The 17174-nt window shown below is 37.3% G+C and overlaps 2 protein-coding genes across 3 annotated transcripts in view; one reads left to right on the forward strand and one right to left on the reverse strand.

Moving 5' to 3' along the window:
* Window positions 1–17174, forward strand: part of LOC131439572 (probable beta-hexosaminidase fdl) — a 111420-nt gene that overhangs the window by 12178 nt on the left and 82068 nt on the right. The window contains exon 2 of one of the 2 annotated variants that reach the window (XM_058610746.1): window positions 1851–2227. The exons of the other annotated variant lie outside the window; for it this stretch is intronic. The gene's annotated coding sequence lies outside the window, so the exon portion shown is untranslated. The remainder of the gene's footprint in view (window positions 1–1850; window positions 2228–17174) is intronic. 2 annotated transcript variants of the gene reach the window in all.
* The window catches only part of LOC131439573 (uncharacterized), a 53172-nt gene continuing 43663 nt past the window's right edge, over window positions 7666–17174 (reverse strand). The window contains exon 4 of the mRNA XM_058610749.1: window positions 7666–9953. Within this exon, the coding sequence (XP_058466732.1) occupies window positions 8661–9953 (1293 nt within the window). The 3' untranslated portion in view covers window positions 7666–8660. The remainder of the gene's footprint in view (window positions 9954–17174) is intronic.

The following is a 17174-nucleotide window of genomic DNA, read 5'->3' on the forward strand; positions in this document are numbered from 1 at the left end:
TCATAATGGAGCTCACAACTCAGGATATTTGTGCTGTCACAGTTGGTATGACTATTGATGGCATAGACAGGCCAAGCGATGATTTAAAAAATGGTTGTATCATATTGCTGCAAAAGTGATTTACTGCTTATAATGACTTAAGTGGAAAGGATTGAGGTGGCGTAAATGCTCACCATATCATTTGGGACAGTACGGATATAAATTCGAGAGGCTATGATATGATCTGATGGAGTTTGGAACAGTACAAACATGCACATAGTCAATGCAGGAAATCGTCCAACTTTTGCAAGATCCAGAAGAGAGGAGGTTTTGGACATCTGCTCTGATAGAATTTCGTATAAGTCGGTAAATTTGTTTGTCTCCGATGTGCTCGAACTTTCGTTATCGTACATCATATTTGATCATTCAAACGTTAAATTTGATATTGTTACATATCGTAATCTCAAATCTACAAACTAGGACCTCTATGAATTGGGTCAGTCTTACCCCTATGAACTAGTTGGATAAAGTACAGGATTCGTTTTTGGGCTGCATCCAAACTGGCACAACTTGCAAACTTGCGCTTAGATAAAAGCATTCTGACCAGATTTGATCTGAAAATGTCAAAATGTTCCGTATTGACGCAACAACGTATCCGGGTTTTTGGTACTTCATACATGGTTGAATCTGTTTATGGGGAGCTAAAATTGAAGGATATTTCTCAAATGTGGTAAGGAGCTATAATCAGAGGAATTCATCGTTCTTCCTGAAGTGAATGGATCCTTTCTGTATGGACCTTAAATAGGTTTTAGCAGATTGTTTGGCATCCCTTTATGGGGTGCCGAGTTTACTTCTGTTCATACATGTTGCGAAATGTTATGCACTCTTCCGGGAATGCAGAATGGTGTCACTTTTGTAAAATCTCTAAATCCTCTCGGGGGTTGGAGATTTTTTAAATGTGCATTCTGGCCCATATAGATGATACAGCATTCTTTCGGGGATGCAGAACGATTTCGACGTCAACATTTCAAAAGGGACTAAAAACAATTGACAGATTGTCTTTGTTTACTTTCTCTTTCGACTATATCTGCGTTATTATATAAACGTTCGTTACATATCTGGTACTGTTGGAAACATGGGGATATTGTCTTTCATTCTACACGAATACTTTGTAGGTACATGTGAAAATTAAGGAGATATTCACAAAAGAGAAAGTAAACAAAGAGAAACTCTCATTGGTTTATGTGCCCTTATGAAATGTTGACATCGATTTGTTTCTTTTTGTTTTGTGCTGTTTTCCCACCTCACCCACTTTACGACTCCTTTTCATGTTCCGTTTTTCTTCCCTTCCCATCAGGAAAATGGCAAGAAGCAACGGTGAGGTACAAATCTCTAAATAAAAAAGGGGAACGTGCCGTTTGTGCCAATTAGTTTTGATTCCTGATGAACTTTACTGAGGAAAAACCTTGCTTTGAAAAAAATTTGTATTGCAATTTAGCTGACAGATTTGTACCGGTATCAAATGAAGAAATTGTCCAAAACCAGTTTAAAGGCTTCTCCTTGTATCACATAAATTTACGAGCTTTAAAATCATTTCTTTGTTTGTTTTTTAGTTCTTAATTTTCAAATCATGGGCCAATCGCAAAATACAGTGTGATCCGCCTTGGGGTAGTTAAAATTCAGTCGAAAACATTATTATTATTATTATATCGTTTATTTATACCCGGTTTTAACCAGTCGAAAACATCCTCTGCCCTCAATTGAACACGGTCGCCTAAAAAAACAAACAAACGCTCGGCTTGTATCATTCAATCTTATGAAAACAGTCAGTTCTTAGTGAGAAACATTGATCAATTTACTTCTAATTGCAGCTTGCTGAACTCAGTTGACTTGGCCCCTTCGCACAACCGATCGTGTTCCAATGAGAATATTCAATTAAAATTGCACAAGTCAAACAAGCCACAGGCAGATCCAGGACCGTTCTGTCCGTCAGTCACCCACTCATTCAGTCAGTCAGACAGACAGACAGTCAGCCGGTTGGTAAATTAGTCATAAAAAGACCTCACCGAGTCGAGTCGGTCGAGAAAACAGTCGGTTTGTGGTTCGTGGCAGCCGGATGCAGAATTGATGAATTGATTCGTCTGTGACTTGTTTTTTTTTTCTCTGCTGCCCCGTCGTCCTTCATAACCAACATAAGGCTATCGTCGTCATCTTCGATTGGCGCCGGATCCTCTTCATTCAGAAATTTGTGAGTGTTCGATTTTAAATGATTTGGTTGTTCAGTACCATTAGAGAAAGCCTGTAGATTAGAGCTATTTCCGGATGGTGCTAATTAGATAGATGATGCTAATGTAATGCTTATTTAGTCGCTAGAAGGCAGTCAAATTTAATCGCATGTGTGAGCATCCTGACCTGACTAAAAATATTTCCAATAACATGGTGATGGTGATGGCTAATCAGTGGTGATATTTCGACAATTAACATCTGTACTATAATCGATTTTGGATTTCAACCGTTCGTTTCTTGATCATCATTAATTATAGGATATTTAATACAGATAATCATTTGCATTTCAAGTTGAACAATGTTTAGGGTAGCTATAAATCATCCCTGTTATTTTAGAAAGTGTTTAATCGTTCAAATATATATATATATATATATATATATATATATATATATATATATATATATATATATATATATATATATATATATATATATATATATATATATATATATATATATATATATGTATATATATTGGCTTCAAATTTTCACAAACAATTACCCAGTTGTAAGGTTACCCTCGGAGTGTATCGAATGTTTGAACTTTTTTCTAGCGATATGATGTAAGAGGGTTTTTACTTATGTATCCAGTCTAAAAATGAAAACAGTACTATATTTGATCGGATTTTATTGTTTTTCAAGATATTCCCCTAGATGATCAATACACTTCTGCATACGATTGAACCGATTTTTATTGAAAAAATTTCACTCTTCTTGAGGTACCTCCCAAACATGGTTTTTGAATGCTTCAACAGCTTCTCCAGGAGTATTGAATCGCTATCCACGCAGTTTATTCTTCACGGAAGTGAACAAATAGAAGTCGCTTGGTGCCAAATCAGGACTATACGGCGGGTGGCCCATCAATTCGACGTTTGGGTGCTCAAATATTCTGTTGTTTGAGCCGATGTGTGCAAGCCTCCATTATCATTGTGAAGAATGATTTTGGGTCTTGCGTTTATTTTCCCTGTTTCACGAAAAACTTCTACCAAACAAATGGTGGTATACCAATCAGAACTGATGGTCTTACGATCCTCTTAACAAACGGTAGCGATATGCCCGTTTATACCGAAAAAACAAACAACTATTTTCTTCGAAATGCTTCGAGCGCCAACTTTTGCTGGTTTTAGTGCCTTCTTGGAACACCCATACAGTCGACTGCTATTTAATTTCGGACTCATATGAGTAAATCCATGTTTCGTCACCTGTGTAGTCATTAGTTTTTTGTGTCGTGAATACGACTTACTTTACTATGGGGTTCCTTCTCAAAATTTACCCTCTGAGAGAGTGATAAGTTTTTGATCGTGAATATCTCTTGTTGCATCTAACGAATCAATAATTTTTTCTATATGTCATTTGCTATATGATCACAATTTTATGATAAAATTTTCAGTTGTGTGACATAATCTCACTATTGAAAAACCTGTCTCATTTGACCCATGTCAACACCAGCCAATCAGAACGCGTTCTGAGGAAGAGAACAAAATATCTGCTGCTGTACAACAAATCGTTCGAGAAAAATGTTCCGAAAAGTGTTGAATATGGTAATGAGTTCCACAATTTGGTCCTTCTGAAAGGCAGGAATGTCCCGTATAGTATCCTGATAGTTTCTTTCAATGAAATGCAAATCCGAAATGAAATAATCGAAATTGAAATTTTATATACTGCTATTTTTATAGCCGTTAGGACCGCCCATTAGTGAAAAAGCTACAAACGAAATCAGGTAAAAATAAACATCTCAACAAAAATTGGATCAGTTTGGATTCTATCGCCAATGCGAGCAGATGTATTTTGTGTCGTTTGCAAAGCTATTATATTCGGAAGTGTTAAGGAACATGTCAGTTGTTTTCGTATTCACGACATCCAGTTATGTCTCTGACATGACCCACCCGCCTTTTTCACGACATACAATAATTCTACAAAATGTACTCACGACTAGAAATATTTTTTGTCAAATATGGTGTAACATTTATAATGGTTGGTTGAAAAACGTCTACTCTACACTAAAACACAAAACGAGACATACGGATGCAATTTGTTTAGAAATTTCAATTCGAATTATTTGTCTTGCCAAGAACTTACACAAGCACTTCCCACGCACATCGACTTCGATTGAGCACTGAAATATTGCAAGCAGCGAATATAGAAGACAGTAGAGCAGTACATTTGCCAATGTCTACAAATACTACCAACAGAATGGAGGAAAAATGGCCAAATTAAAATCGTTTCGTTCGAAGTAAAAGAAAAACGAGCCAATCGGTTCAGTTTTGTTTCCGATTGTGTAGTCAATCTGTTATCTTTGCTACCAATAAGTTTATTATATTATGCCAAATTTATACCCTGGACGTAAGTGCAATATGTTAAGTTATGTATAGTAAATATAATATTGGGTTAACATCTATTGTACTGTTCATTGTTCAATCGAGCTTAAATAATTTTTTTTATATTTGTTCTCAGATACAAAGTAAAAGCAAATAGATTATCAATTTACAATTTTGCAACGTTGTTTCACCTTTTGTGCACTATATTCCATTGGTTTTCTACACTCGGACAACAAATAACATGAACATGTGCTTTGTTGCAAACAACTTGAGAACCATAAACACACAGCATCTATTGTATTATTTTTAACTGTTACAAACAATCACCATCTTTAAGTACAGTCCTCAAATACAAAAAACGTGATTTCTTAAACAATGCGTTTCTTTGTTGTACAATTTAAATGGCTAACACTTATTTATTTCGCTTTTTAAGGCCATTGTGGTGAGAGTGTACTTCCGTTATCACCACCCTCATCAGTACATTTAGGTCTTTTTTTACTCGGGGGATACGTATTGCGCAAAAACAGCCTAGCTTCGGAAATCCGCGTAGAAAAAACCGCAAAGCTAATTTTTTTATGCCAAATGTACTAGAAATATGAACATGAACTGAGCGAAATACCCATCACCGATGATAACGCGAATAGGTGAATAATTTGTTACTAATTAGTTGCTAATTAGTTCTAGTAATTTCGGAATTGTCACTCGATTTTTTATTTTTTGTTTGTTTTCAGGCTTATTTAGTATTACTAGAACTAAACTAGAAATTTAGTATTACTAGAACTAATTAGCAACTAATTAGCAACAAATTATCCACGGGGTTACGATTCGTATTCAAGCTTATTCCGGAGAGGTAGTGGAAAAACCTGTTTTCAGGTTTATTTAGTAGGGGTGCTTCGTTAACTACATATGAACTTAGCGAAGTACTTGAAAAAATACAAAAAAATAAGCAACAAACTCAAAACTACCGTAACTAATTAGCAACAAATTCAAAATTACCAACACTAATTAGCAACAAATTATCCACTGGGTTACGATTCGTATTTAAGTTTATTCCGGAGAGGTAGTCTCAGAAAAAACAAATTTTGAAAAAAATCGACTGAAAAATCTTGAGATTTCCGAAATCGAAAAAAAATTTTTTTTTGATGCCAAATGTCTTAGAAATATGAACATGAACTTAACGAAGAACCTATCACCGATGATAACGCGAATAGATGAATAATTTGTTACTAATTAGTTGCTAATTAGTTACAGTAACTTTGAATTTGTTGCTCAATTTTTTTAAATTTTTTGTTTGTTGTCAGGCTTGTATAGTAGGGGTGCTATGTTAACTTTATATGAGCATAGCGAAGTGCTCAAAAAACAAATTCAAAATACCGTAAATAATTAGCGACAACTTATTCACTGAATTTCGATTTGTTTTGAAGTTTGTTTAGTAGGGATTCTTCGTAAACCGTATATAAACTTAATGAAAACAAAATTGGGCAAAAAATTTAATATTACCGTAATTAATGAGCAACAAATTATCCACTCAATTTTTATCAATAAATTCGAAATTGCCGTAACTTAAATTAGAAAAATCAGCAACAAATTCCAAATAACCGTAACTAATTAGCAACAAATTATCCACTGGGTTCATTTTCAGGCTTATTTGGTAGGGGTGCTTCGTTAACTTTACATGAACTTAGCGACGTACTTGAAAAAAAATTAAGAAACAAATTCAAAGTTACTGTGACTAATTAGCAACAAATTGAAAATTACCGTAACTAATTAGCAACTAATTGGCAACAAATTATCCACTCGGTTTCGATTCGTATTTAAGCTTATTTGAATTTATTTTACCTTCATAACTTTCAACTAAAATTTAAAAAAATCAGCTATAAATTCAAAATAACCGTAACTTTTTACCAACAAATCATCCACTGGGTTTTGATTCATTTTTAAGCTTATTTAGTAGGGGTTCTTCGCTAACTTTACATGAACTTAGCGAAGTACTTGAAAAAATTGAAAAAAAGGTGAGCAACAAACTCAAAATTACTTCAACTAATTAGCAACAAATTCAAAATTACCCTAACTAATTAACAACAAATTATCCACTGGGTTTTGATTTGTATTGAAGATTATTCAGGAGAGGTGCTTCGTTAACTTCACATGAACTTAGCGTAGTACTTGAAAAAATGAAAAAAGTAGAGACACAAACTCAAAATTACTCAAACTAATTAGCAACAAATTCAAAATTACTCTAACTAATTAGCAACAAATTATCCACTGGGTTTTGATTTGTTTCTAAGCTCTTTTAGTAGGGATTCTTTGCTGACGCTATATAAACTTTGCGAAGCACTTGAAAAAATTAAAAAACAGAAATTGGCATCAAATTCAACAGTTCAATTTCAACCGCTCAATTTAAAGCTTCTGCTACTCACAGAACACTTTTTTGTTTTGCAACGGAGTGCAATGTCTTTTCCGACGTGCCGAACGAAAACGTGTTTTCGACTATTCCTGGCCGATGCAGGTTTGGTCATTTAGGGGTTAGACAAATTTTGTGCTAGTGCACATAACCGTCTGTAAGTAGCAGAAGCTTTACGTCTGCTTAGCGGTTCAAATTAAGCTGCCGAGTTAAGCACAAAGCAGTTCAATTTGAACTGCTCTGCGCTGATGTGTCAAAGATCATATTCAAAATTACCGTAACTAATAAGCAACAAATTATCCACCGGGTTTTGATTTGTATTTAAGATTATTTAGGAGGGGTGCTTCGTTAACTTAATATAAACTTAGTACTTGGTACTTGGAAAAATTAAAAAAAAACTGGCATCAAATTCAAAATTACAGTAACTAATTAGCAACAAATTCAAAATGACCATAACTCATTAGCAACTAATTAGCAACTGATTAGCAACAAATTATCCACTGAGCTTCGATTCGCATTTAAGCTCATTTAGGAGGATCGTTTCGTTGACAAATAAAGTTCGTGAAGTACTAAAAAAAATAAAAATGAAATGAACAAAAAATTCGAAATTACCGCAACTAATTAGCAACAAATTATTCACCTATTCACGTTATCATCGGTGATAGGTGCTTCGCTAAGTTCATGTTCATCTTAAAAATTGTATTGTCCAGATCTGGATTAACCTGAAAATTTTTTTTTGAAAAATTCGATTTGGTACTTGGAAAAATTTTAAAATGTTTAAAATTGAAATGTTTTTTAGATGCCAAATGTCTTGAAAATGCACGAAACGTAATTCCAGAAATTGTTTTTTTGACAAATATGTAATTTAGGGCTTTGGGACCGCGTAACTTTGGAAAACCGCATTGAAAAAAACCGCTCCACTAAAGAGATTTCGATGCTAAATGTCTTAGAAAAGCACGAAACTTCCGGATCTGGTGTAATCTTAGAAAAAAATTGTTTGAAAAATAAATCGACTTTGGGAAATTTTAAGATTTCCGAAATCGAAAGTTTTTTTTATTGATGCCAAATGTCTTGGAAATGCACGAAACATCGAGATCTGGTGTAATCCCAAGAAAATTTTTTTTTTACAAAAATCGTCTGGGACTTTGGGACTGCATAACGGAGATCCGTCAAGAAAAAATTGAAAAACAGGAGAATTTTTTTTTGTTTCCAAATGTTTTAGAAATGCCTAGAACGTATATTCTCAGAATCTTTTTTTTTAATTGACTTTGGGACTGGAAAAATTTTGAGATTTCCGAAATCGAAAATTGTTTTTAGATGCCAAATATCTTATAAATGCATGAAATTTTGACATCTGGTATAATCTAAAAATATTTTTTTGTCAGGAAGTTGACTTAAGAAAGTTCCGGGATAACACCAGATTTCGAGGTCTCATGGATTTTTACAAGACAAGAAAATTCGCGTAAAATAATTGCGTAACTTCGGGTATCTGGGTAATAAAATGCGTAGCTACGAAAATCCTCGTAAAAACCGCGTTACTTCGAGAATCCGCGTAACTTCGGAAATCCGCATAAATAAAAGCCGCATAAGAAAACCTTATAAAAAAATTGCGTAAAAAAGACCTTAGTGTACTCAAAAAATCTAATCCACTACCAGTGACGACGTAGCTGCCTCTAGACGTACCCGCTGGACTCCAACCGCAGGGCAGCTTCGTACGTCGGCAAACCGGTGCGGTCGATGATTTGACTCATGTCCAACCGGACGATGCCATTTTCGGCCAAATTACCGAAGGTGTCGTCACTTTCCCGTCGCCCGACACCGTTGTCATTATCACTTGATTTATCGGCATCGGCACAGCCCGTCACGTTAACGGATGAACCTACCCCAACAGCTGAATTGTTAGCACCGGTGGAACTATTAGCGGTAATGCTTTCGCCACCGGTAGCATTCTCGGCAATGTCGGTCATGCTGCCATTCAATGCCGTTCTAGATCTGACGGTTTCCGCTGCGGTAGGGTTATTATCGTTGTTGTTGTTGTTATTGTTATTGTTCTCCTCGTGGCTGTCGCCGTCACCGGATTTGCGATTACTACCGCTACAATCTGACACATCGATGTTGTAGTTGTTGTTAATATTGTTGTTGTTGGTGCAATCCAACGGATAGAGCTCATTGTTGTTGTTGTTGTTGTTGTTGTTATTGTTATCATTATCACCGGTGTCAGTGACGGCGTGAAACGGTGAGTTTTGTAAAAGTTGATTCAATTCCAAGTTGCGAGTAGGGCAGTTTTCCCGCGTGCAGACACCCGCATTGTCAGTTGACTGTTTGTTACCGTTGCCATCGTAGTAGCCACTGGTGCTGTCAGGTTGGCTGTCAGTTCCAACAGTGACTACCCGGAGCCAATTTGCATCGTCCTCCGTGGTGCAACTGTTGATGATACTATCGCCGTAATGAGTATTGTTGCTGTCATGGTTTTGCATCACTCCACCGTCCACAAATTGGCCACAGTTCCGACAGAACACTTGCAGATTATCACCCAGCTGACAGTTGCAATTTTCATGTGTTGTTGTTACCATGGTGGGCTCTCCGCAGCCCGGTGATCTAAGAATGCCACTGAATTCCGGTTCGACGGGACGGTTCCGTTTGCGTCGCTGGTTGCCAACCAGATCGCACAGTAGAGCATCGAACTTACCGATCGGACCGCCGCGGGTGTTCGAATCCCCATCGTGTTGTGGCAACGTGCCCAAATCAAAGCTCTTGCGTCGTGCCGAGCCGACCATCTCATCCTGCGCCAGTACCGTATCATAGCTCGGCGGGGGTCCACTTGGGTGGTGATGGAGATGGTGGTGGTGATGATGATGATGACCGTAGGTCATTGCCGGAAGCGATTGGTACTCGTTCCCGGTGCTGTTATCCAAAAACATACCACTGCCGCCACCCGCTGCGCTCGATGCTGGGGTGTCGTAACACTGCCGGGGTGGAAGAAAGTAAGGGAAATGAAACCGTTACAATTTGTAAGTGTAATTGCTGCTGACTTGTGGTGATGAGGCGGAAGCAAATTAGTAACACATTCGTTGGCTACTTCTTTCCCGCTATGGTCCGACAAGAGACATAAATCAATTTGGAAATAGGACGAGGTTGACTGACTGACTCTAGCTTGGGGTAAACAGGGCTATTCATTTTGATTAACCTCCGTTGCTTTTCGCTTCGCATGGATAATAAGCAGGAAGTTTATATGCTAAGGAAAGGAGAAAGGATACTGTCTGTTAAACTATACCGCCTCTGCAGTAAATAGAGCTGGAAGAAAAACAGATTTTCAACAACAAACTGTGTATACATTTTTTAAAGGGAATCTATGATTGTGTTCATTTGAATACAATTAAAATGGAACTTATATAATTTGAAATAAAAAAAAAACAAATAATCCTCCGGCCACTGCACGATCTTTTTGTTATTTGCTTTGGCAACCTGGCTAATTTGATAAGCATCAAATGACTTTAATTTGATCTAGAAGAATAAAAAGCAAGTGTCTTTTTGAGACTTTCAGCTAACCATTTGTTAGAAACAGTAAATCAAAATTTTAGAATGATAGTAAGGTGAGACGGGACAAAGGGTCATTTAAGCAAGCAGAAATATTTTAGTAGCTTAACGTTTACCTTCTACCAGAGGAGTCGGGCTTAGGCATCTGATCAATGCAAATCACTCGAGTCTAAGACCTTTATCACTAATTTTCAACACATCAGAGACCCATAGGGTATGCCAAACAATCCGATAGAACCTTTTAATGTCAATACAGAAAGGATTCATTCACTTCAGGAAGAACGATGAACACCTCTGTCTATAGCTCCTTACCATATAAGGTGAGAAACGATAGAATATCATTCAATTTTAGCTCCGCATACACAGACTTAACTTTGTATGGAGAAAAACCCGGTTATGTAGTCGCGTCAATGCGGCACAGTTACATATCAGATGATATGAAATACCGTTATCGCATTCACAATCACGCTCAATCAATTTTATATCAATTATTAATATCATGTCACCATTTGATTAAGAATATTTCTACGTATTGATTTGAATGTTCATAGCCATGTATTTTTAATTGTATATCATTGAAATGTTGGTTGATAGCTAGCAGTGTCCTATTTTGTCTGCAAAAAATTTCCGGCATACCGGATTTCCCTGCCATAGTCGACGGTTTTGAAGGAGTAAGCGATATATCAAAGGGAAAGCAGCGCTCTGATTGGTTAAACGATGCAAAAGCGAAGTTGTTAGAAGCATGTGAAGCTATAAATAGAAGCAAAATTATAGCTAACGTTTCAGTCCTACACGTAGCTTGCTAGAGGTGGTTGCTAGACAGCAAGGCAGAAAGTGCCATAAAACGATTTGAAGCTCTAATTGCTATGCCCTGATCTTGTGTCATGAAGGATTGGATGAAATCCCATGTTATGTCGTTTCGCCTGAGAAAATGACAACTACCCCAGGGTAAATTTTGAGTGCACAAGACTAATTTCTTATTTATATAAGATTAACTCGATTGATAATGAGAAAAAGTTTATCGCTTCAACCGAAATCGCAGAATGGTAGTAAAGGTAGAGAAACGCTATAAAAATAACTACTTGCGTACAAAACTTGAACACAAGCTTGGCGAAAAGAAGCTGAAATATCGATATCTGTATCGCAATCATGTACAAACATATAATTGCATACATTTGGGCTATTGATGTAATTTCGTCGGCTAAAAAAAATACAAATCATGACAATTCTGCAATCCGACGGATTTGTGATACGAACAAATCTAAACTTTCGTTTGAGTTCGAATTTTGCATTCTTTATTCCGTTCGACTTGTATGATTCGATCGACTCTCGTTCGGGAACACTTGAAATTTCGAACACTAACCATCGAAGCTGTCAAAACTACTTACACGTTCTATATTATTTATATTATTAATTTCTTAGTAAACGAAACTGTCACACATGTATGAACAAATTAGAACGATTCTAAACCGAACATAAGTAATACGTAAGCAAGTCGATCGAGTAATGTTCGAAAATTTAACAACTCGAACGAATGATATTCGAGTTCATACCCAACTCGAACGGAATGCAGAACGGAAATGGCACATTCGATCGGAATATTTTGAATCGATCGACGTACAGAATAGGGATGATAGTCTATATTCTGGGTTCGCGTGTTCGGTGTTGGTTCATAATAAAGACTAAGCAGACTCCTCGTGCATTTGCGGATTCAAAAGTGTGACGATTAATTGAAAATGTCGATCATTAGAAATTTTGGTAGCCTTGTTCCACATCAATGGCTCGAACAACCCCTTGGGGCTGATCCTTGTAGTTTTTTTCACAGTTTTCTATGTGACAAAATCTAGAAGCATATTCCCCAGAGGCATAAATCAAACCGAATAGAACTCCTATTCATATGAGCTTCCCAGGAGATTTTCGGAAACCATATCCCAGGAGTAACCCTATGAAATTGTCTTGTACTCTGTGAATTAGGTACCAGATATACTCCTTTTTAATTTCAGGCATGTTGCAAATAAAATAGATTAATTGCAAGGGAACTTTTATACTTTTTTTGTTCTAAATATTTTTCATAGAATTATACACATTTATTTGTAGATTCCTCACCAGTAGAATGGATGTGACCTTCGGTGTTGAGCCATTTCCGCAAATTTTCGTAACATTGGAAGCGCTACTAGGAGACAGCGTGGCCCAACGAGGCCAAGAGATGGTAGTCGGATAGGGTCAGGTATGGTGAGTAAGCTAAATGGTCAAGCACTTTCCACTGGAGACTTCTCACGATCGCCGATTGCGATGGTGCATTGTCGTGAAGCAAAATCACCTGTGCCGTTAAGGTCGTAATCTAATTCTTTGAATTCTCAAACTCGCACTTCACCCAAGTTTATTTCTACTTAAGCGAAACTTATATTTAATTATACTGTGGCGCAATTTTTTTTTTCTGTTTATTGGACGATTTTGAACGATTTTTCGAATTATACTTAGAAAACTGATATTTCATATGCAGAACATTTGAAAACCTTGTGGAATCTGCAAAATCTGGCAAAAGATCTGGTTTGATAGTGTTTGTCGAAATGATAAAATTCTAGCATATGTCAGATAAATCTGAAATATTGGCAACTCTGCCAACAGCAGCAAAAATATAGAATGCCATCTATCAATATCCGATATCGATCTATCGATATCACTGTCCTGCAGTGGAATTGTCGAAGCATCATGCCAAAACTTGATTCATTTAAAATATTATTGCATAGTCAAAAATGTGATGTATTTGCTTTATGCGAAACATGGCTTACTTCAAACATAGCTTTAAATTTTAATGATTTTAACATTATACGTCTCGATAGAGACTCTCCGTATGGTGGAGTGCTTTTGGGAATTAAGAAATGCTATTCCTTTTATAGATTAAACATCCCTTCAACTTCTAGTATAGAAGTTGTTGCTTGCCAAATAAACATTAAAGGCAAAGATATTTGCATAGCTTCGGTTTATATTCCTCCAAAAGCACAAGTTGGACAGCAACAGCTTAATGAAATGGTTGAAGCCCTTCCTGCACCACGATTGATTCTGGGGGATTTAAATTCGCACGGTATTATGTGGGGTTCCGTTTACAATGATAGCAGATCATCTTTAATACAAAACATTTGTGACAATTTTAGCATGACGGTATTAAATATGGGTAGCATGACACGGATCCCAAGACCTCCGGCACGCCCAAGTGCATTAGATCTATCTCTTTGCTCAACATCAATTCGACTAGATTGCTCCTGGAAAATACTGCCTGATTTACACGGTAGCGATCATTTACCAATCATCATCTCAATTAGCAGTAGCAATTGCATTGCTACTTCCGCTAGTATTCCATATGATTTGACAAAAATTATCGACTGGATTAAATACCAAAGTAGTATCTCTAGTATTTTGAATTCAATGGAAGAGCTCCCTCCACTTGAAGAATATGACTTCCTCATTTGTTCGATTCTGGAGGCAGCAGAACAATCCCAAACTAAACGCTTTCCTGGGCCAACGACTAACAGAAGGCCTCCCAACCCCTGGTGGGACAAAGAGTGCTCAGAGGCTAAACTCGCAAAACAAAATGCTTGCAAGACGTTTCTAAAACGGGGAGGAGGAACTCCTCAGAATTTTGAAAAACTTATGGTTTTAGAAACCAAGTACAAGAGCATACTTCGAGCCAAAAAATGTAGCTATTGGAGACATTTTGTCGAAGGTTTGTCAAGAGATACCTCAATGAGCACTCTTTGGAACACGGCCAGACGAATGAGGAATCGTACCGTGGGCAATGAGAGTGATGAATACTCGAACCGATGGATATTTGACTTTGCTAGGAAAGTTTGCCCAGATTCTGTTCCTACGCAGAGCATTATACGGGAATCTCCTCCAAATAATGGTTTTATTAATAACCCATTTTCAATGATGGAATTTTCTATAGCACTCTTGTCTTGTAACAATAACGCTCCAGGGTTGGACAGAATTAAATTCAACTTGGTGAAGAATCTGCCCAACCTCGCAAAAAGACGTTTGTTGGAATTGTTCAACAAGTTTCTTGAGCAAAATATTGTTCCACCTGACTGGAGACAAGTGAAAGTTATCGCCATTCAAAAACCGGGGAAACCAGCTTCCAATCACAACTCATATAGACCCATTGCGATGTTGTCCTGCATCAGAAAATTGTTCGAAAAAATTATTCTACGACGTCTCGACACTTGGGTCGAGACGAACGGTTTGTTGTCAGATACTCAGTTTGGCTTCCGTAGAAATAAAGGGACGAATGATTGCCTTGCATTACTTTCGTCTGACATCCAAATTGCCTTCGCTCAAAAGCAACAAATGGCATCTGTATTTTTAGACATTAAAGGAGCATTTGATTCAGTTTCCATTGATGTTCTTTCAGACAAGCTTCACCAAAATGGACTCCCAGCGGTTATAAATAATTATTTGCACAACCTTTTGTCAGAGAAACACATGCATTTTTCACATGGCGATTTGGCAACACTCAGAAATAGTTACATGGGTCTCCCGCAAGGCTCATGCCTCAGTCCGCTCCTCTATAATTTTTACGTAAATGACATTGACAGCTGTCTAGTAACCCCATGTACACTAAGACAATTGGCAGATGATGGCGTGGTTTCAGTTACTGGACCCAAAGCTATTGATCTGCATAAACCATTGCAAGATACCTTAGATAACTTGTCCGATTGGGCTGTTCATCTTGGTATCGAATTCTCTGCGGAGAAAACAGAGTTAGTCGTCTTTTCAAAAAAGCATGATCCCGCGCAGCTTCAGCTCCATATGATGGGAAGAATGATCCAACAGGTTTTAACTTTTAAATACCTCGGGGTGTGGTTCGATTCCAAATGCACGTGGGGAGGACACATTAGGTTTCTGATAACAAAATGCCAACAAAGAGTAAATTTTCTTCGAACAATAACAGGATCTTGGTGGGGTGCTCATCCGGAAGATCTAATAAAATTGTATCAGACAACGATACTTTCAGTGATGGAATATGGATGCGTTTGCTTTCGTTCCGCTGCAAACTCTCATATTATCAAACTGGAGCGAATTCAGTATCGTTGTTTGCGAATCGCTTTAGGGTGCATGCATTCGACACATACAATGAGTCTTGAAGTTCTGGCGGGAGTTCTTCCATTAAAAGATCGATTTTGGGAGCTTTCATCACGCCTGCTAATAAGATGTGAGGTGCTGAATCCCATGGTAATTAATAATTTCGAACGACTAGTCGAGCTTCGATCTCAAACAAAATTCATGACAGTATATTTTAACCATATGTCACAGGAAATCAACCCTTCAAGATATATTCCTATCCGTGTCAGCCTCCTAAATGTCCCTGACTCAACTTTATTTTTCGATACATCCATGCAGCGCGAAGTGCGTGGAATCCCGGATCATCTACGTTCGACGGAAATCCCAAAAATATTTTCAAGTAAGTTCAGGCATATTGACTCTGAGAAAATGTTTTACACGGACGGATCGCGAATTGAAGAAGCGACAGGGTTTGGTATGTTCAACAATAATGTTTCGGCCTCATTTAGGCTTCAAGAACCTGCATCTGTTTATATAGCAGAGCTAGCAGCAGTTCAATATAGTTTGAGTGTAATCGTCACATTAATTCCAAACCATTATTTCCTCTTCACAGATAGTCTGAGTGCAATTGAAGCCATTCGCTCAAACATGACTGGCAAGACTGAACCGTTTTTCCTGGGCAAAATAAAACAGTGCCTGAACGACATATTGAACAATAATTATCTAATCACTATAGTCTGGGTCCCGGCTCATTGCTCCATTCCTGGCAATGAAAGAGCCGATATTTTAGCCAATCGTGGTGCTATTGAGGGTGAAATTTATGAGAGACCAATTGCTTTCAACGAATTCTATAGCTCGTCTCGCCAAAGAACACTTGCCAGCTGGCAAGCTTCTTGGGATAAAGATGATCTGGGTCGGTGGATGCACTCAATTATTCCGAAAATATCGACAAAGGCATGGTTCAGGGGACTGGATGTGAGTAGGGATTTCATTCGTGTGATGTCCAGACTCATGTCCAATCACTACACGTTAGATGCACATCTCCTTCGAATTGGGCTCTCCGAGACTAATCATTGTGCTTGCGGAGAAGGTTATCGAGATATTGATCATGTCGTTTGGACATGCGTGGAGTATCGTGATGTCAGATCTCAACTAATAAATTCTTTGCGTACCCAAGGTAGACTATCCAATATCCCAGTTCGAGACATTCTTGCTTGTCGTGACCTTTCATACATGAAACTTATTTATCATTTCATAAAGAAAACTGGAGTTTCAATTTAATAAAGGCCCCTTTCAAGACTTAGTTCTGATCCCAGCTGCGTCCATGAGTTCAACCAATAGCTAAATTAGAATAAAAATAATGTAATGATACAAACAAACTCGAAACAGTTTATGAAATTATTAACAAAATGTCTGAAAATAACAGCTTATTTTATAATTTATAGAAGTTAATCGTTTGGTTCAAATAATATTTCCGAGTAGATTTCATAATTAATGACGAGTTACCTAAGATGATATTTGAGTAATAAGAGAATATGTTTTAATAAATGCAAAACGTTGTGACTATGTTAGAATTAAATTAGGATAAGAAT

The sequence above is a fragment of the Malaya genurostris genome, chromosome 3 (genome assembly GCF_030247185.1).
Source record: "Malaya genurostris strain Urasoe2022 chromosome 3, Malgen_1.1, whole genome shotgun sequence".
NCBI classification, from domain to species: Eukaryota; Metazoa; Arthropoda; class Insecta; order Diptera; family Culicidae; genus Malaya; species Malaya genurostris.